At 36.9% G+C, this 19,895-nt stretch overlaps 1 protein-coding gene and 1 long non-coding RNA gene across 5 annotated transcripts in view; one reads left to right on the top strand and one right to left on the bottom strand.

The window, feature by feature from the left end:
- WDHD1 (WD repeat and HMG-box DNA binding protein 1) overlaps window positions 1-19,895 on the top strand; it is a 67,458-nt gene that overhangs the window by 42,799 nt on the left and 4,764 nt on the right. For 2 of the 4 annotated variants that reach the window (XM_058740663.1, XM_058740664.1), the window contains 8 exons: window positions 4,784-4,898; window positions 5,562-5,693; window positions 11,044-11,261; window positions 11,356-11,474; window positions 11,994-12,050; window positions 14,277-14,320; window positions 14,935-15,102; window positions 16,555-16,685. In XM_058740663.1, the coding sequence (XP_058596646.1) occupies window positions 4,784-4,898; window positions 5,562-5,693; window positions 11,044-11,261; window positions 11,356-11,474; window positions 11,994-12,050; window positions 14,277-14,320; window positions 14,935-15,102; window positions 16,555-16,685 (984 nt within the window). Of the gene's footprint in view, window positions 1-4,783; window positions 4,899-5,561; window positions 5,694-11,043; window positions 11,262-11,355; window positions 11,475-11,993; window positions 12,051-14,276; window positions 14,321-14,934; window positions 15,103-16,554; window positions 16,686-19,895 lie in introns of those variants that run through there. The other 2 variants (XR_009264903.1, XR_009264904.1) reach the window with 2 other exon arrangements.
- The window catches only part of LOC131518096 (uncharacterized), a 61,223-nt gene continuing 43,669 nt past the window's right edge, over window positions 2,342-19,895 (bottom strand). Inside the window, exon 2 of the long non-coding RNA XR_009264907.1 lies at window positions 2,342-2,560. This is a non-coding gene — a long non-coding RNA (uncharacterized LOC131518096). The remainder of the gene's footprint in view (window positions 2,561-19,895) is intronic.

The following is a 19,895-nucleotide window of genomic DNA, read 5'->3' as shown; positions in this document are numbered from 1 at the left end:
TGTTAAGTTTGAATTGCCTGCAAAATGTCCAAATGGAGATATCAAGAAGATACTAGAATACATTATTCTAAGATATAAATTTGGGAATCACCAGAATATAGGAGGTATTTAAAGTCATAGTAATAAGTGAGATCACATAGAAGAAAGTAACAAAAAAAGGTCACAGATTCCAACACTTAGAAATTTCAACATTTAGAGGGGCATCTGGGTGGCTCAATTGGTTAAGCATCCAACTCTTGATTTCGGCTCAGTTCATGATCTCATGGTTGTGAGATCGAGCTCCATATCTCACCCCTGAGCATGGAGCCTGCTTGGGATTCTCTCTCTCCCTCTCTCTCTACCCCTCCCTCGCTTATGCACGAGTGTTCTATTAAAATAAATAAACATTAAAAAAAAATTCCAACATTTAGAGATCAGATATTGGAACACGTAGCTTTTGAATGAGGAAGAGAACTATTAGCTAAGCAAGTAAGAGAAAAATCACTTGAGGGTCATATCACAGAAGCTGTAATTGGAGACTTCCAAGAAAGGAAGTAATCAGGGAAATAAAAATGGCTCTTGAATATATAAAAAGATGATATCAAAATAAGGTAAATACAAATCAAAACTAAAATTCTCTTTTTACTTATCAAATGAGGAAAATCTGAAAATTTGATGACACTCTTGGTGAGGCTATGGGGGAATAATCACGTTTGTAATTGCTGATGGGAGTATAAATTGGTTACAATCCCTTTGGAAGGCAATTTGTCAAGAACTACCAGAATTAGAAATGCATATGCTCTTTGATCCAATAATTCTGCCTTAGGATTTGTCCTACAGACATACTGGTACTTGTTATTTAAAGTGTGATCCATGGACCAGCAGCATCAGCATCACCAGAGAGCTTAGTTATTATTAGAAATGCTGAATCTCAGGCATCACTTTCAGACCTACTGAATCAGAACCTGCATTTTAACAAGATCTTCAGGTGATTCGTGTGTACATTAAAGTTTAGGAAGTACTGCTGCTAGCACATGTGGGAATGATGATACATGTGAAAGATTTTCTATATTGTAAGATTGTTGATATTGACAAAAGATTGGAACCCTAAATTTCCATTACTAGAAGAATAGGGAAATAATATTATATACAACTATACATTAGAATACTATATAGGGGTGCCTGGGTGGCTCAGTTGGTTAAGTGTCCAACTTTGGCTCATGTCATGATCTCAGGCTTCGTGAGTTTGAGCCCTGCATTGGACTTTGTGCTGACAGCTCAGAGCCTGGAGCCTGCTTCAAATTCTCTGTTGCCCTCTTTTTTCTGCCCCTCTCCTGCTCACGCTCGCTCTCTCTCTTTCAAAAATAAACATTTTAAAAAATTAAAAAATATGTAGATTTTTTTTAAACAGTGAAGCAAATCATTTATGTGATAAGAGTTATGTATCAGAGTATATAAAGAACTCTTGTAACTCAAAAGACAACTGAATTAAAAAATAGGCAAAGTGTTTGAATAGACACTTCTCAAAAGAAAATACACATATGGCTAATAAGCATATAAAAACATATTTAGCATCGTAAATTATGGAAATGCAAATCAAAAGATTCCACTTTATACCCACTGGAATGATTATCACCCAAAAGATGGAAAGTTCTGTTGAGCGTGTGGAGAAATTGGAACCCTAAACATTGCTAGGTGGGATATAAACTGGTACAGTTTGGCAGTTCCTCAAACAGTTAAATACAGAGTTACCATATGACCTAGCTGTTCAACTCCTAGGGATATAATTAAAAGAATTAAAAACATGTCATTTGAATCAGTACAAAACACCTGCCTTTAATTATGAATATGAGTAATTACTAATCTGTAGAAGTATCACTCCTACCTCTGTTCTAGCAAATTTTTTAGCAGAAATTGTCTTTATTGTTTCCACTGAAGATTTTTTTTTTCCATGATCACTACTGGTTAACGTATAACTGAGAGGTTACTAATTTTGTGTGGTACTGTCTAATTTGCTCTCTGTAAACATCTTTTTTTTCTTTTTGAAAGCTCTTAAGAGTTATTTGACATGCTTAAAGACAAAATTTTTTTTTTAGTTTCGTTCATTTAACAAGCATTTGTTATAGTACTGACTATATGTGCTATATTACACAAAGGTAAATAAGGTCAGTAGCCAGGAAGTGTTGGCTAGTAAAATCATTATCAACTCCTGAGTAATTGCTCAAAACAAGTTGTGAACAAAGTCTCCTCCATGCAACCGAGAACACAAAGCAAAACTCATTGCTGAGGGGAAGCTTAGTCTGGATATTGGCCCAAGCGTCTCCAGTTTGATATGTTTTCAACTCTTTCTTTAACAAGAGAGCAAGTTTTATGGTTTATTTGAAAAAGAATTAAAGTAATTTTGTCTTAGTAAACTGTAGTTTATTTTTTCACATCTTCTCCAGATGGTTTAGCCACATAGTTTCCAGGAAGCTCATTCATTGTAGGCAAAAACCACTAAATTAGCAGTCAAATGAGTTTGTTTTTGCTCTTCATCCATGAAAGGGACACTTAATGGATAACAGGTCTTTTTACTTCAAGTCTAAAAGGATAAGAAATGTGAATTAGTACTCTGCTTTGATATAAATGTGGCTTTAAAAAACTATTAATGAAATCCTAGGTTTTTATAGTGATAATTGCTTATTACTATGACTAAATCAGTAAAGTATTTGAGCTATAAAATGTTTTTACACAAGAGAGTATGTCTCTTTATAGAAAAAATAATATTAAGGCATTAAGATTACTCCCAATGTTCTTTCTGATTTTGTTAATATATGTATATGTGTATGTAATTGGACTTGTCCTTTTCTGAATGCACATGCCCTTTTTCATCTTGCATGACTAATAAACCACTGGCTTTTGTGAATGACAGAATTGCCACAAGAGATTTTTCAAACTGTAGGTATTCACACTGCCACCTCATATTGTGTGGTGAAAACCACTGATTTATATGAACTCATAAGAGGGGAGGAAGAAGAAGAAATGAGATTGTATGTTCAAAATATTGGGAGGGGACACCTGGGTGGCTCAGTCGGGTGAGTGTACGACTTTGGCTCAGGTCATGATCTCACAGTTCACAAGTTCATTCGGGCTCTGTGCTGACTGAGCCTAGAGCTTGCTTCAAATTCTGTGTCTCCCTCTCTCTCTGTTCCTCCCCAGCTCATGCTCTGTTTCTCAAAAATAAATAAAAACTTAAAAAAAAATAAAAAACAAAATAAACAAAAATATTGGAACTCTAAAAACATGTTTGTATTTTTATTGTGTGGTCACAAAAACAAAAAGGTGTGTTCAAATCTCACTAGGAAGGGGACCTGGGTAGTTTGAAAAAGATTCCTGTGTACTGCCATTATTTAATTTTTAACTTCTCTAGTGGGCATTTGATAATACGAGAAGATACTTATGAAAAAAAAATTTAAACCTACATAGTATTTCCCTTTAAGAAAGACATGACTTTAAGCCATGACTAAAAGGCTGTACTATAAATTAAGTGGGTGGTTATTAGTAAGCACTGAACATTGTACTGTATTTTAAAGTGACTATAAAAACTAGAAAGTTTGCCGAAGGTACTTACAGTGTGTAGGTATGGTTTTCCAGTGGTTTTCTTATAAATAACTTGGAATACATAAGTTAAAAGAGTATTCTATGTGCATATATCATTCCGTGATTAATGAATGCTTTTTAATTAATAAATTCCATTAGTATTAATGCTGAGGGGCATCTTTAAATACTTTACATGTCCTAGTCAGAAAAGGTTTAGACAGTGTTCTTGCCCACTAAGCTATTTATTACCATGTAAGGCAACCTTTGATTTAGCAGAGCAGGTATATATTATAACCTTTTAAATGATACTGGACTTTCTGCTTCACTCTCACCAATATCTAGTAATAGACACTCATCTGTATTGGACATTTCACCATCTTTTTCTCTTGTTTGACACTTTTACCAGCAGTAAAAAGACTGACAAATAAAAGTGAATATGCTTCATCAGTATCTTATCTTGGGTGATCTGTTTTATAATGTGAATCCCATGACAGCTATTTATGGCACAGCTTCTGTATTTTAAAAGTGGGCAGTTTGCTAAGGAAAAGCTGATGAGAACCTATTTCACTTTCTTTTTTTTTTAAGGTTCATTCACTTATTTTGAGAGAGATAGAGTGAGGCAGGGGCAGAGAGAGAAGGAGAGAATCCCAAGCAGGCTTAACACTGTCAGTGCAAAGCCCAGTGTGGGGCTCAAACTCACAAACTGCAAGACCATGACCTGAGCCAGAATCAAGAGTTGGATGCTTAACCGACTGAATCACCCAGGTGCCCCAGGCCTGTTTCACTTTAAGTGATAGTTTAATAAAGCTGATATAAAGAGGGATTTTTGAAATGCATAGGGAGGGATTAATTTTTATACCTAATCAGGCCTGAAGTACTTTACTTTTTAAGTTTTTTTATTTTGAGAAAGAACAAGCGTGGGGGGAGAAGGAGAGAATGCCAGCTTCGTGCTGTCAGCACGGAGCTGGATGCGGGGCTTGAACTCCCAAACTGCGAGATCATGACCTGAGCCAAAACCAGTGGTTGGACACTTAACCAACCGAGCCACCCAGGTACCCCTAAAGTACTTTTTTTTTTAAAAAAAAAGAGTAATTTATTGTTTATTATTAAGCTAGCTATTGGAATAATATTATTCCAAGTTACTGACTTTTGGAAAATTTATATTTTAACAGTTTTTATGATGTTGGAGGAAATTTTTGTGGTGAGACTTTTTCTTTACTGACAGGTGCATTCCTTGTAAAGGTTCTCGGTTTCCTCCCACCCTTCCACGCCCTGCTGTAGCTATATTATCCTTTAAGCTTCCTTATTGTCAGACTGCAACAGAGAAAGGACAAATGGAGGTATGTGGAAATCTTACCTTGACACTCTGAATTTGATAATACATTGCTTGTGATGTAGACATTTAAAAATTACCCTGATGACCATTGTTGACTACTCATTACTTTATAATTAAATAATTAGTTGTAGCAGGGAGGGAGGACTGCTTATTACCACCAGGGTAACTGATTGCCATCACTACTTCGAGGGATTTTGTCTATGAGATAAATGAGTATGATCATCAGGGCCTCACTAGGGCAAGGCATTCACTGTCAGAGTTGGGCTGAATGCCTGAGAGAGTGGGCCTCCATAAATTTTGTGTCTTAGGCACCAGGCTTGCCTCACTATGGTCCTAGCTCTGTGCCATCAAGTCATTTGAAACCTTGCAATTAGTTACTCTAACCAAGAAGCAAATCGGTCTCTTAAAAAATAGTTTAACAAGTTTTCTGAGCATTAACTATGATAGCTAAGAAACTGTTTAAAATACTATATTCCCTTTTTTTTTTTAAGGATAGAAGATAAAGTCAAACTTTGGTATCACATTAAAATTTGAATTATAAAATAAACTATAGAAAGAATATTTCAAAAAATATTTTATTCAGAAACTGTTATCTTAAGATAAATATTTAACACTTGCCTGGTATTAAGCTGATAGTTTTCTCTAAGCAGTTTTTTCCCTTTTGTAGGAACAATTTTGGCGTTCCGTTATATTTCACAATCACCTTGATTATTTAGCTAAAAATGGTTATGAATATGAAGAAAGTAGTAAAAATCAAGCAATAAAAGAACAACAGGAACTTTTAATGAAAATGCTTGCGGTGAGTAAAATAAATATATTGGAAAAATTAAAGTTACACTTTTCTATAGATTGTATTTCTTAAAAGTATGTGAGTTAGCACCAAGTTCCACAACCTCAAAATCTTTTTTTTTTTAATTTAAAAAAAAATTTGAAATTAGATATAATTAACAGTGTTATATTAGTTTCAGGTTATAGTACAATGATTCAACAGTTCTCTACTCAGTTCTGTTTCCCAGTTGATATTGCAGTTAAAATATTTAAAACATTACCTTGTAACTAAGATCATAAGCAGATAAGTGTGCTTTTAATCCCCTTCACCTATTTCACCCTTCTCCCTTCTCACAGCCCCTCTGGTAACCATCAGTTTGTTCTCTACAGTTAAGAGTCTGTTCGTTTGTTTGTTTGTTTTAATGTTTATTTTTAAGAGAGAACACATGCATGTGAATGGGGGTGGGGAGAGGCAGAGAAAGAGGGAGAGAGAGAATCCCAAGCAGGCTCTGCATTGTCAGCAGTGAGCCTGATGTGGAGCTCTAAGTCAAAAACTGTGAGATCATGACCTGAGCGAAAGTCAGGTGCTTAACCGACTGTGAACCACCCACATGCCCCAAAAGTGTGTTTGTCTCTTTTTCCTGTTTATTTCTTTTTTTTTTTTAATGTTTATTTATTTTTGAGAGAGAGCAAGCAGGGGAAGGGCCGAGAGAGAGGGAGATAGAGGATCTGAAGCAGGTTGTGTGCTGACAGCAGAGAGCCCAACACAGGGCTCGAACTCACCAACTGCGAGATCATGACCTGAGCTGAAGTCGGATGCTTAACCAACTGAGCCACCCATGCACCCCTGTTTGTTTTGTTTCTTAAATTCTACATATGAGTGAAATCATACGGTATTTGTCTTTCTCTGACTGACTTATTTCACTTAGCATTATACTCTCTAGATCCATCCATGTTATTGCAAATGATAAGATTTCATTCTTTATTATGGCTGAGTAATACTCCATTGTGTATATATATTCCACATGTTCATCCATTCATCTATGGATGGACACTTGGGTTACTTCCATAATTTGGCTATTATAAATAATGCAGTAGTAAACATAAGGGTGCATATGTCTTTTAGAATTAGTGCTTTTGGGGGGCAACTGGGTGGCTCACTCAGTTAAGCATATGGCTTCTGATTTCGGCTCAGGTCATGATCTCATGATTCATGGGATCGAGCCCCGCATTGGGTTCTGTGCTGACAGTGCAGAGCCTGGTGGGGTCTCTCTCTCTCTCTCTCTCTATGCCCTGCCCATCCTCAAAATTAATAAAAAAATTTCTATAGAATTATTGCTTTTTTATTCTTTGGGTAAATACCCAATAGTGGAATTACTGGATTATATGGCAATTCTATTTTTAATTTTTTGAGGAACCTTCATACTATTTTCCACAGTGGCTGCACCAGTTTGCATTCCCACCAACAGGGCACAACCTCCAATTCTTAAGTTGCATCCAGTAGTGTTTTTCTTCCTTGAAAGTTCTGTTTCCAAGTTGATATTGCAGTTAACATATTTGAAACATTACCTATAACTAAGATCATAGGCAGAAATAAACTGTTCTGGTGCTGTCTCCCTTTTTGCTTTTGGTCACTTGTCTATGTTTTCACAGGCATTCCAGGTATTCTGATGTTTAATAAAATTTGTGAACTGGCTATAGCTCCTACAACAAAATAAAGTTTGAGTGTGGGCTTTTAGACCTCCAGGGCTGAGTAATCTTAAGAACTTTGTTTGATAAGGCTTTTAGATATGCTTGCCTTTTGTCATCTCTTAAGCAATTATGTGATGAAAGTTTGTCTATAGCTAGTAACCAGGTTTCATGCCCTGGATATTTTAAGTCTATTTATCTCTAGAGATAAATATATATATATATTTTATATATAAATATAGTTAAAATATAAAGTGCATATGTTTCGTGTCCTCACTTGAGGTTGGTTTATGGTGAGGAGTATAACCTAATTTCTTTGTTCATTTTGCACCAGCCCCTTAAGGACAGTGATCACATCTCCTTTACCACTGTGTGCTGGGTGCTTATATGGTGTATAATACATAATAGACTTCAGCATTTCTTGAGAGAGTAAATGGTCCAGACTTTTCATTTCAAAGTTGAGGAAAAAAGATTCTGAGGGAAAAGTGGTATCCAAGACCACAGAGCTAATTATAACTCCAGTTTCCAAAAGGTAGTATTCACTACTGTCACCACTACGCAACACTGCCTTGAGTTTAGTAGTAAAGAAATTTAGTTTATTGTAAAGTAAGTTTTGTTTCTTTTATAAAATGTCATTTGTAGGGGCACCCGAGTGGCTCAATCGGTTAAGCGTCCGATTTCGGCTCAGGTCATGATCTCATGGTTCGTGAGTTCGAGCCCTGCATTGGGCTTTGTGCTGACAGCTCAGAGCCTGGAGCCTGCTTCAGATTCTGTGTCTCCCTCTGTCTGCCCCTCCACCGCTTGCACTCTGTCTCTCTCATTGTCTCAAAAATAAACATTAAAAAAAAAAGTTAAAATGTCACTTGTGTAACTAGTAACCTTTTCTCTTTGTACAACATATGTAAGAAAATATGTTTGGTTTATTTACCATTTATCATTAGAGGAGCTTTTCCTCTGGGACAGTGTTGTTAGTAGGGTATCAGTAGCTTGAGGACTGGTCAGTTCTTTAGCATTCCTGTCCCCCTGGCAAATGCCTGAAGTTTAACCTTGTTACTATGAGAACCATACTACTTCTTTTCATTTCCAAACACTCTCTGAGGCAGAGTACTACCCTGATTAAGAGGTATTGTTTATACAATAGTGATAGTAGAAAACTTGAAAAGGACATGCAGGTGACTATCTAAAGCTTCTGTGCTGATCCATCAGATGTGGGATGTCTGAGTAACAAAATAATCGTTCTACTCTATGAATTATGAGACCCTTAGTCTTTGAAGTACTAATTTTCCTTACATTGTACTTGAGTTGCCTCACTTTGAGTTGTCAGAATGCATATCAAAAGGAAAATAATCAATGGCACAAAAACAGACACTCAGATCAATGGAATAGAATAGAGAACCCAGCAATGGACCCAGAAATGTTTGTTGGTATGGCCAACTAATCTTTGACAAAGCAGGAAAGAATATCCAATGGAACAAAGACAGTCTCTTCAGCAAGGTAAAATTGGACAGCGACATGCAGAAAAATGAACCTGGACCACTTTCTTACACCATACACAAAAATAAACTCAAAATGGATTAAAGACCTAAACGTAAGACAGAAAGCCATCAAAATCCTAGAGGAGAAAGCAGGCAAAGACCTCTTTGGCCTTGGCTGCAGCAACTTCTTACTCAATATGTCTCCTGAGGCAAGGGTAACCAAAGCAAAAATGAACTATTGTGACCTCATCAAAATAAAAACCTTCTCCAAAACAAAGAAAACAATCAGCAAAACTGAAAGGCAACTGACGGAATGGGAGAAGATACTTGCAAACAACATATCAGGTAAAGGGTTAGTATCCAAAATCTATAGAGAACTTACGAAACTCAACACCCAAAAAATAAATAACCCAGTGAAGAAAGGGCATATAACTGGCAAATAACCCAGTGAAGAAAGAAATAACCCAGGGCAAAAGACATGAATAGACACTTCTCCAAAGACATCCAGATGGCTAACCGACACATGAAAAAATGTTCAGCGTCAGGGAAATACAAATCAAAACTACAGTGAGATACCACGTTTCAGAATGGCTAACATTAACAACTCCAGCAACAGCAGATGTTGGCGACAATACAGGGAAAGAGGATCTCTTTTGCACTGCTGGTGGGAATGCAAACTGGTGCAGCCACTATGGAAAACAGTATGGAGGTTCCTCAAAAAAGTAAAAATAGAACTACCCTCTGACCCAGCATTTGCACTACTAGGTATTCAAGGGATACAGGTGTACTGTTTCAAAGGGACACATGCACCCCCATGTTTATAGCAGCACTATCTGCAATGGCCAAAGTATGGAAAGAGCCCAAATGTCCATTGACGGATGAATGGATAAAGAAGATGTAGTATATATATACGATGGAGTATTACTCGACAATAAAAAAGAATGAAATCTTGCCATTTGCAACTACATGGATGGAACTAGAGGGTATTATGCTAAGGGAAATTAGTCAGAGAAAGACAAAAATCTTATGACTTCACTCATATGAGGATTTTAAGATACAAAACAGATGAACATAAGGGAAGGGAAGCAAAAAAAATATATAAAAACAGGGAGGAGGACCAAACATAAGAGACTCTTTTTTTTTTTAATGTTTATTTATTTTTGACAGAGAGAGAGACAGACAGAGCATGAGCGGGGGAGGGGCAGAGAGAGAGAGGGAGACACAGAATCCAAAGCAGGTTCCAGGCTCTGAGCTGTCAGGACAGAGCCTGATGCAGGGCTCGAACTCACAGACTGCGAGATCATGACCTGAGCCGAAGTCGGACACTCAAACCGACTGAGCCACCCAGGCGCCCCAAACATAAGAGACTCTTAAATATGGAGAACAAACAGAGGTTGCTGGAGGGGTTGTGGGAGGGGGGATGGGCTAAATAGGTAAGGGACATTAAGGAATCTACTCCTGAAATCATTGTTGTACCATATGCTAACTAACTTGGATGTAAATTAAGAAATAAAAAATGAAACAAAAAAGAAATAAACTTAAAAAAAAAGTAATCAAGTGTTTTCAAAGATATTTAATGAATGCCCTTTGTTTTTTATTGAAATTTTTATTAAAATACAGCAAGAAAAAGGAAGTTGTTTGTTTGTAAGTTGTATAACTATTTCTGGTAATTGGAAATCATAGACAAGCACACTTAAAAATGAGTGGATAAATCTACTCCTCCCGCCTCCCCCCCCCCCCCCCATTCACTTGTAGTATTTGTGTGCCAGTTCTGGGAAAAATAATAACTAATTAATCATTTATAATTTATTCCTTCTTTGATTCATCCCTATTTGATGAGGGCAGGATGAGGGTGGGTGGGCAGCAAAATGAGTTTAAGAAAACCACATTTGAATTTTAAAGGAAAATCTTACTTCCTTTGTAATTAATAGCTTGAAATCACATGCCTTATTTCATTGAATCTAAGCTACTAGTGATTGTAAAATGTACCATTATTTTATTTATATAAGCCAAAAAAATGCTGCAAACTCTGACCCACCATAAATTGTAAGATGCTTCTACTTTCAGAGATGCTAAACTGAGTAAAAACTATGCATCTTAGAATCAGTGAGATACATTATCTAGAAAACCAGTATTTTCTCAGATACTAGTATCATTCTCTTATTTTTTAAAAGTTTTGCTTGATGTGATTTTTTTTTTCCCCCCATTTTGGGTTAGCTTTCTTGTAAACTGGAGCGGGAATTTCGTTGTGTGGAACTTGCTGATTTAATGACTCAAAATGCTGTGAATTTAGCCATTAAATATGCTTCTCGTTCCCGGAGATTAATATTGGCCCAAAGACTTAGTGAACTGGCTGTGGAAAAGGCAGCAGAATTGGCAGCACCCCAGGTGGAAGAAGAAGAAGAGGAAGATTTCAGAAAAGGGCTGAATGCTGGGTAAGAAATAATCAGTTGTTTAAATTATTCTTTACTATTCTGAAAATTTAATTGGTCTTTGCATAGCTCTTAATTGAATAATATTATTGTTTAGTTATAGTAATACTGCTACAGAGTGGAGCCAGCTAAGGCTCAGAAACCAAGTTGAAGAAGATGAAGAGGATACTGGAGAAGCTGATGATAAAGAAGAAAAACCAGAAATACATAAGTATGGTACTGAGTCATTCTTTACACCCTAAACTTCCATACTCTCTACATCTTTTTCAGAAACACCTTTTCAATTCTCATTCTTTCATTGGTCACCACCACCCTATCCAAGCCACTATTCAACTCAACTCAAAAGCAATTTAAAGATGAGAAATGCAGTATTTTGTGGCTTTCCTCATTTTGCTTGGCTGAGGAAAATTGAATACCTGTACTGTGTCAAGACACCTTTGTTGGGGCGCCTGGGTGGCGCAGTCGGTTAAGCGTCCGACTTCAGCCAGGTCACAATCTCGCGGTCCGTGAGTTTGAGCCCCGCGTCAGGCTCTGGGCTGATGGCTCGGAGCCTGGAGCCTGCTTCCGATTCTGTGTCTCCCTCTCTCTCTGCCCCTCCCCCGTTCATGCTCTGTCTCTCTCTGTCCCAAAAATAAATTAAAAAAAAAAAAAAGACACCTTTGCTGATTGTTGATTATAGAGAGGAACTTTATCTCCCCATTTACACTGCATTGTTTTATCTTAATTATTTTATAGGACAGAATCCATTTTCCAAAAATGCAAACTCCTCTGATGTGCCAGCTGTTAAGTCAGGTAAGAAATATTTGTGATTTTGTAATATCAGGAAAATTATTCAAGTAGTCTTTTAAAGTGATATATGTACTTAAACCACCCCACACACATACTCTGCCATCCTAAGTTTGTTTTTATCAGGAATTTTGTTTGTGAAACTGGTCATTTTACAAATATTTATTAAATGCCTATTATGTTTGACTAGGTGGGAGATAGCAAAAGTCAAGTAGACATGCATGGTTGATTCCTGCATAAATCTTACATAGTACCAACTGACTTTTTTTTTTTAAGTTTGTTTGTTTATTTATATTGGAGAGAGAGAGAGAGACAGAAAATCCCAGGCAGGTTCTATGCTGTTAGCACAGAGAGAGAGCGAATCCCAGGTAGGTTCTGTGCTGTTAGCACAGAGCCAGATATGGGGTTCGAATCCATGAGCCATAAGATCATGACTTGAGCCAAAATCAAGAGTCAGACACTTAAAACCGACTGAGCCACCCAGGCACTCCCCAACTTTTTAAACCATGTACATATATTACTTTGATTTTTAAAATTTACCTGTAAAAACATGTACAGAGTATTAAAAGAGTATATAATAGTTTGCTTTAATCTAGTCAGTGGTGATAGATAGGTGGGGACCCCAAGGGAGGCCTCATGAAATATTTAAAGCAGAGACCTGCAGGGTGATTAAGAGTCAGCTAGGCAAAAGTGGGTGAGAGCAGAAGCAGAGGAAAAGTGTGTGACTTAAGGAACAGCATGTGCTAAGATTGTAAGAGTGGTGTGAAGAGCACAGGCAGAGAGAAAGTGGTGCTGAGTGGTTTAGGAGTGATGGGCAAGAGCTAAATCATGCAGATCCATGTAGGCCACAGTCAAGATTTTTGATCTTCATTCTGAGGTCTCTGGGAGGCTGTTGTAGGCTTTAAGCAGGCATAGCATGGCACACTGGCAGAGGAGGAATACAAATAAGGAGACTACCGAGGAATTCCAAAAGTGACGTTGAATAGTGGCTTGGATAGGGTGGTGGTGACCAATGAAAGAATGAGAATTGAAGAGGTGTTTCTGAAAAAGATGTAGAGAATTAGGGTGTAAAGAATGACTCAGTTTCCAGCTTGAATACATGAGTGAATGATGGAACCACTTACTGAGTCAGAAAACACTAGGAAAATGCAGATTTTGATAAGATGATGATGAATTACTATGGGATATTTTGGTTAGGAGCTTAGAAAAGTAGTCTGGGAGGGAGATGTAAAGTGAAAATTATTGGCATAACCATAGCAATTTAAACCCTGGGCATAGATGAGGATATAAAGTGAGAAGAAAAGTGAGTTTAGGCCTAGGGAATCCCCAACACTTTTTTTTTTTTTTTGAGAGTCAAATGAGAGTTTATTTGAGATTAAAGAATTGCAGTTTGGGGAGGGAATCCCCAACATTTAAACATTAGGCCCAGGAGGTTAAGGAGGAGGAACCATCAAAAGAGAATGAGATCAAAGAGGAACGAGGTGGGAATGGGGAATCTCAGAAGTCAAGGGGAGGAGACAGTGTCAAGAAGAAAAGAACACTTAGCTATGTAGAATGCTTTTGAGGGGGGTCAAATAAGATGATGACTGAAAACTATCCACCAGATTTGGCCAAATGGAGTTTATTGAGTCCTTAGCAAGAACAAATTCTATAGGGTAGTAGGGCTGGAAGCCGTATTATTGTGGATGTTGGAATGTAGGGGCAGTGAGGAACTGGGAATAACCATGTAGACAACTCTTGAGAATTTGACTGTATAGACGAGGGAGGAGTAAATGGTGGCTAGAGGTGATGTGAAGTTGAGAGGGTTTGTTTTTGTTTAAGTTAGGAAACTTGAGTAGTCAATGAAGAGTGAAAAGTCCAAAGATGGAATAGCCATCGATAAGACAAGTTTCTTGACAAAGCAGGAGTGGATAGGATCTAGAGCACAAGTAGATGAATTGTTAACCTTAGCTAAAATAAGGCACCATTCTTCCATGGTAACAGGAGAAAAGGATAGATCTATACAGGTTTATATATTTCATAGTGAGAAGTTGGGATAGTTTCCATTTAATAGCTTTTACTTTTATTTTGTCTTAGAAAATAGATAGGAGGTCATATAGAGTTGTTAATAATTCTAAAGTTGCAAAGCACATTTGTTTTTATATAATACAGATTAAAATGACCTATTATTACAGAAGTCAGAAGTCTTTTATGTTTTACCACTATTAAGTGAGGGTTTCTTTCTTATGAAAGGTGCAGTTATCTCTAGCAACCAAGGACGAGTAAACCCCTTCAAGGTAAACTCTTTCCAGTGATACTTAACATGTTTTTAAGTACATTTTTATACAGAGAAATATTTCCAAACCACCAGATGACCCTCCTCAGACTTGGAAACATTAAAGATTGAAACAGATTTTTGTGAAAACAGTTGAAAGCAGTACTAGTTCATGCTTGGGCTAAGACTTATCTTCTGAATACCTATGGTTTTGAAAGATAGTCCCTGTTTTTCTTAGGGATGTGTTATATTTAATATGTGTGTCAGTCTTAATATGGATTATACAAAATGTATTCAATTCCAAATGTGACACTACAATATAGACTTAAAAGACACTTAAATATACATTTTTTAATGTTTATTTATTTTTGAGAGAGAGGGAGAGAGAGCGCATGAGTTGGGGGGGGCAGAGAGAGAGAGGACAGAGGACCTGAAGCGGGCTCTGTGCTGACACTAGGGAGTCCAACATGGGACTTGACCCATGAGCCATGAGATCATGACCTAAGCCAAAGTTGCACACTCAACCAACTGAGCTATGCAGGCGCCCCTAGACTTAACAGAAATTTAGAGGAAAAATTAATCTCTTGGGGTTTTTCTTCTTTAAACATAAAATGCTAATAGTAGTTTGTTCTTTAGGTATCAGCCAGTTCCAAAGAGCCTGCCATTTCAGTGAATTCAGCACGTTCTACTAATATTTTAGACAATATGAACAGATCATCCAAGAAATCTGCACTCAGTCGAGCTACAAATAATGAAAAGTCTCCAGTTATAAAGCCTCTAGTTCCAAAGCCAAAGTCTAAGCAGGTACTATTTCAACTACCCACATCAGCAACAAGTAGCACATGATCTGTTTGTCTTGCTTTAGTTTTTGTTCACTCTTTCAGGTATGGGGCAGGAGGCTCCAGTTGTTTATCATTGATTGCCTAGGGAGGGTAGTGGTTCTCAAATCTGATTTTGCTTCAGAATCACTTTTTAAAATATATACAGTAAAACCTTGGTTTGTAAGCATAATTTGTTCTGGAAACATGCTTGTAATCCAAAGTACTTATATATGAAAGCAAATTTCCCCCATAAGAAATAATGGAAACTCAGATGATTCATTACACAACCCAAAAACATTCACATAAAAATGATTACAGTACTGTAATACAAAATAATAAATAAAATACAAAGGATAAAGAAAAATAAATTAACCTGCACTTACCTTTGAAGACCTTCATGGCTGGTGTGAGGGAGACGAGTAGAGGGTTATTGTGTAGGACGGCTGTCACTATCATTAATGGAATCACTGCTATCTGTTGGCTCAGTGGAATCTCTTTCTTCATGGGGGCCATTGTATATGTTTGCACAATGTTGACTACCGTACAGTATTAATAAAGTTTTGTCATATACTGTATTTAATGTAACTATCAATAAGGCAGCAGGGGAAAGGGTCTATATCTGCAGGCAGCCTGCCTAGAATGAAACAAAGCATTCCTAAGCTTACTCTTGTATGGAAAAGCGGAGGACTGTCCACAGGTGCTTTGAAGTGACAAAAAATAAACTAGTGCCAGTTGTGGGCACCTTCCTATGTTCTGAAAAATCACTGATTTCTGCCAAACACTGCAGCCTGAGACTGAGCATCTGAGCACGCGAGATGATCACACACAGTCTTGCAGCCAGTGAGAGAGAAAAACATTGGCTCAGTTGTGATCATGGTGTAACCTACTACTTGTATTGCAAGACATTGCTTATTTATCAAGTTAAAATTTGTTAGAAATGTGTGCTAATTTTGTGAAACATTTGGAGAACAAGTTACTCACAATCCAAGGTTTTACTGTGTATACTCAGGCCCCAAAGACTCAGGCATCTGTCTGGCTTTTAAAAAAATTTCCCAGATGATTCTGACGCATATCTTTTTTTTAATGATGATGCTGGCCCCAATCTTTCCTTCTTCCGTATTCTGATTTTGCCTTCTAGATTTCATCCCAGATTTGGTATTTCACCTCACATTTGTCATTAGTATAATAGATCTTTTATCTTTTCCATTTTATATAATTTTATTCATTTAGAAAACATGGAATTTGAAGTAATAGTTTTTTTGGGTTTTATGTCTATAGGCATGTTTATATTCAACTGAGAACTTCAGGACTTCACATGTTGGTATAAGAATACTAAATAATTATAAATATTCTTCCACATTTTTCAAAACTTGATTGTAGTATATAAAATGGTACTAGATTTTTGTTGCAGTATTCATTATGTTTGTTTTTACAGGCATCTGCAGCATCCTATTTCCGGAAAAGAACTTCCCAAGCTGATAAGAATGAGGATGCGAATGAAGAAAATCCTAAAAATTCATCATCTGAAACCCCAGCTCCATGTCCTCAAAACACTGAAAGTCAAAGGTTAGTACATAGATAAATTTATTATTCTCAAGATTCAGTATTCCAGTAAAAGACATACAGACACAGCAATACAAAATTATGCAACTGTCTTGTTCACTGTTACAAATAATACATTGGCACTGGTGGTGGACATTCTGAACACATAACTTTCTTTTTAATATTTATTTATTTTGAGAGAGAGCATGGGAGGGGCAGAGAGAGGGAGGGAGGGAGAATACTTTTTTTTTTTAATTTTTTTAAATATTTATGTTTGGGAGAGAGAGAGAGAGCATGCAAGAGAACAGGGGAGGGACAGAGAGAGAAAGGGAGACACAGAATCCAGAGCAGGCTCCAGGTTCTGAGCTCTCAGCACAGAGCCCAATGCAGGGCTTGAACTCAGAAAGTGTGAAATCATGATCTGAGCTGAAATCTGATGCTTAACCAACTGAGCCACCCAGGTGCCCTGAGGGAGGGAGAATCTTAAGCAGGCTTCTTGCCCAGCACAGAGCCCAACACAGGGCTCAATCTCATAACCATGAGATCATGACTTGAACTGAGATCAAGAGTTGGATGCTTAAATGACTGAGCCACCCAGGCATCCCTGAATACATAACTTTAAGGAGGCCATAAATATTGGTTAATGTCTACTTAATAGTTAAGTATGCTCTGATAAGTTATATATGAGTTTTAAATTGTACTGTGTTTTACGGGGCGCCTGGGTGGCTCAGTCGGTTGGGCGTTCTACTTCGGCTCAGGTCATGATCTCACAGTTGGTGGGTTCGAGCCCCGTGTCGGGCTCTGTGCTGATAGCTCGGAGCCTGAAGCCTGCTTCAGATTCTGTGTCTCCTCTTCTCCCTGCCCCTCCCATGCTCATGCTCTATCTCACTCTGTCTCTCAAAATAAATGTAAAAAAATTTTTAAAATAAAATAAATTGTATTGTGCTTTAAATTGTTTTAAATTAAAATTTAAAACATATATTTTATAATTCTTCTTTTGTTTTAAAATAAATATAGTTAAGAGGGAGAAGCAGTGAAAGGATACAAAAGAAAGTCTGATAAAGAATAAATATCTTCCATATCCACTCAGTTCCCCTCTTTACAAATAGTCACTACAACAAATTTCTTACCTAGCCCTCCAGAATTGTTCTATAAGTGTTCAAACACTTGTATTTATCTGTTTATTTTAACAGAAATGGTAGCATACACATTGTTCTGTGCATTACTATTTTTTCACATAGCTTTTGCAGATCATCTCATTACTACACAGTTTATTTAATCTTTTTATATCCATTGAATGGATATGTCATAATTTATTCAGTTCTCTACTGGTGGACAGAGGTGATGGCTGGTCTTTTGCTATAGTACAAGTAGTACTGCAATGAATTACTTTATATGAATGTCATTTCTCACATATACATATAGCCGTAAGATGGATATCTGTATGATTCAAGTTAATGTGCACTTGTAATTCCAATAGACATTGCCAAATTTTTCTCCATTAATCTTGTATCATTTTCTGTACCTCCAGCAATATGAGTTCCTATTTGCCTATATCCTATTTGTTTGCCAGTGCAATATGTTACATTTCGTGATCTCTCTAAATGCTGGGTTTATTTAAAATGCATCAGTTAAGGAGCGCCTGGGTGGCTCAGTAGGTTAAGCATCAGACTTTGGCTCAGGTCATGATCTCACCATTCATGGGTTCGAGCCTCGCATTGGGCTCTGTGCTGACAGTTTGGAGCCTGGAGCCTGCTTCAGATTCTGTGTCTCCCTCTCTCTCTGCCCCTCCCATACTCACACTCTCTCTCTCAAAAATAAATATTTTTAAAAAACTTTTTTTAATGCCTCAGTTAAAAAGAAAAAGTCACCATTTCATTTTTATCATTGAATATCTCCTGTTAGCCAGTTTATTTATCTATCTACTTTTTTAAAGAGTCTATTTTTAAGTAATCTCTGCACCCAACGTGGGGCTCAAACTCCTAGCCCCGATATCAAGAGCCGTAAGCTTTACCGATTGAGCTAGCAGGCATCCCTCATGTTAACCAGTTTAATTTGAGGGGTAGCTTTGGTTTTTATTTTTTCTATTTTGCCCTGAATTCAAATTAGGTATTAAGCAGTGAAGGTTTTATTTAAGAAGATTCAATTTTTTGTACTTTCAATACAGAAAACTTATTTAATTGGAATGTCATTAAGGAATTATAACTGTTTAACCAAATATTTTGTCATGAGTATTGATATACTGAATCAGAAGAGAAATGTTCAATTTTGTTTTTCTTTTGAAAAACAGCTGTTTAGGGGCAGGGAGATTGCCTGCTGTTAGCTAGATTTGTGACATTGCTTCAAGTTTGATTAAAATGAATGTTTATTAATTTCCGGAAATTCAAGAAACTTTGTTTACCATTTGTTTTGATTTGTCCTATTATTTTTCTGGAAGTAGAATTATATTAAGATTACTTGAAATTTGTATATTTCCACAAATTAGGCAATGCTAGTAATATTTTTTATAGCTTGTTTTTCTAAAAATTAAAAAATTTAGACAAAAATCCCTCAATTACTCATAATTTTTTAAATCTTTTTTATTAAAATTAAGATTCTACATTTAGTGGGCTCTGCATCAGAGATGGAATGTTACAACCTGTGGTTTTGTTTCCATTTAAAATTTTATCGTAGGGGTGCCTGGGTGGCTCAATCGGTTGAGTGTCCGACTTCAGCTCAGGTCATTATCTCGCTGCTCATGGGTTCGAGCCCTGCTTGGGACTGTGTGCTGACAGCTCAGAGCTTGGAGCCTGTGTCAGATTCTGTGTCTCCCTCTCTCTGTACCTCCCCTGCTCGCACTCTTGTCACTCTCAAAAATAAACTTTATAAATAAAAAGATCTTTAAAAATAAGTAAAATAAAATTTTATCATAAACATTTTCCCCTGGTATTTTTGCCACTAATTTTTGCTGTATATTTAAATTTGTTATTCAAGATCCATTTGGTTACAGTGTAGTAAGGGCCAGTACAGCTGCTGTGTGAAGTATGGGGACTCTGCAGTCAAACTGCCAAGGTATTAAATCCCAGGTCTGCCTTCGGCTATCTGTGTGACCTAGAGTAAGTTATTTCACATTTCTTTTCTTTTCTTTTTTTTTAATTTGTTTAATATTTATTCATTTTTGAGAGAGAGAGATGGAGCCCAAGTGGGGGTGGGCAGAGAGAGAGGGAGACAAAATCCAAAGCAGGCTTCAGGCTC

This window comes from Neofelis nebulosa, chromosome 7 (assembly GCF_028018385.1).
Source record: "Neofelis nebulosa isolate mNeoNeb1 chromosome 7, mNeoNeb1.pri, whole genome shotgun sequence".
Taxonomy (NCBI): domain Eukaryota; kingdom Metazoa; phylum Chordata; class Mammalia; order Carnivora; family Felidae; genus Neofelis; species Neofelis nebulosa.
The sequence above is the reverse complement of the archived record's forward strand: the minus strand, read 5'-3'. Positions and strand labels throughout refer to the sequence as shown.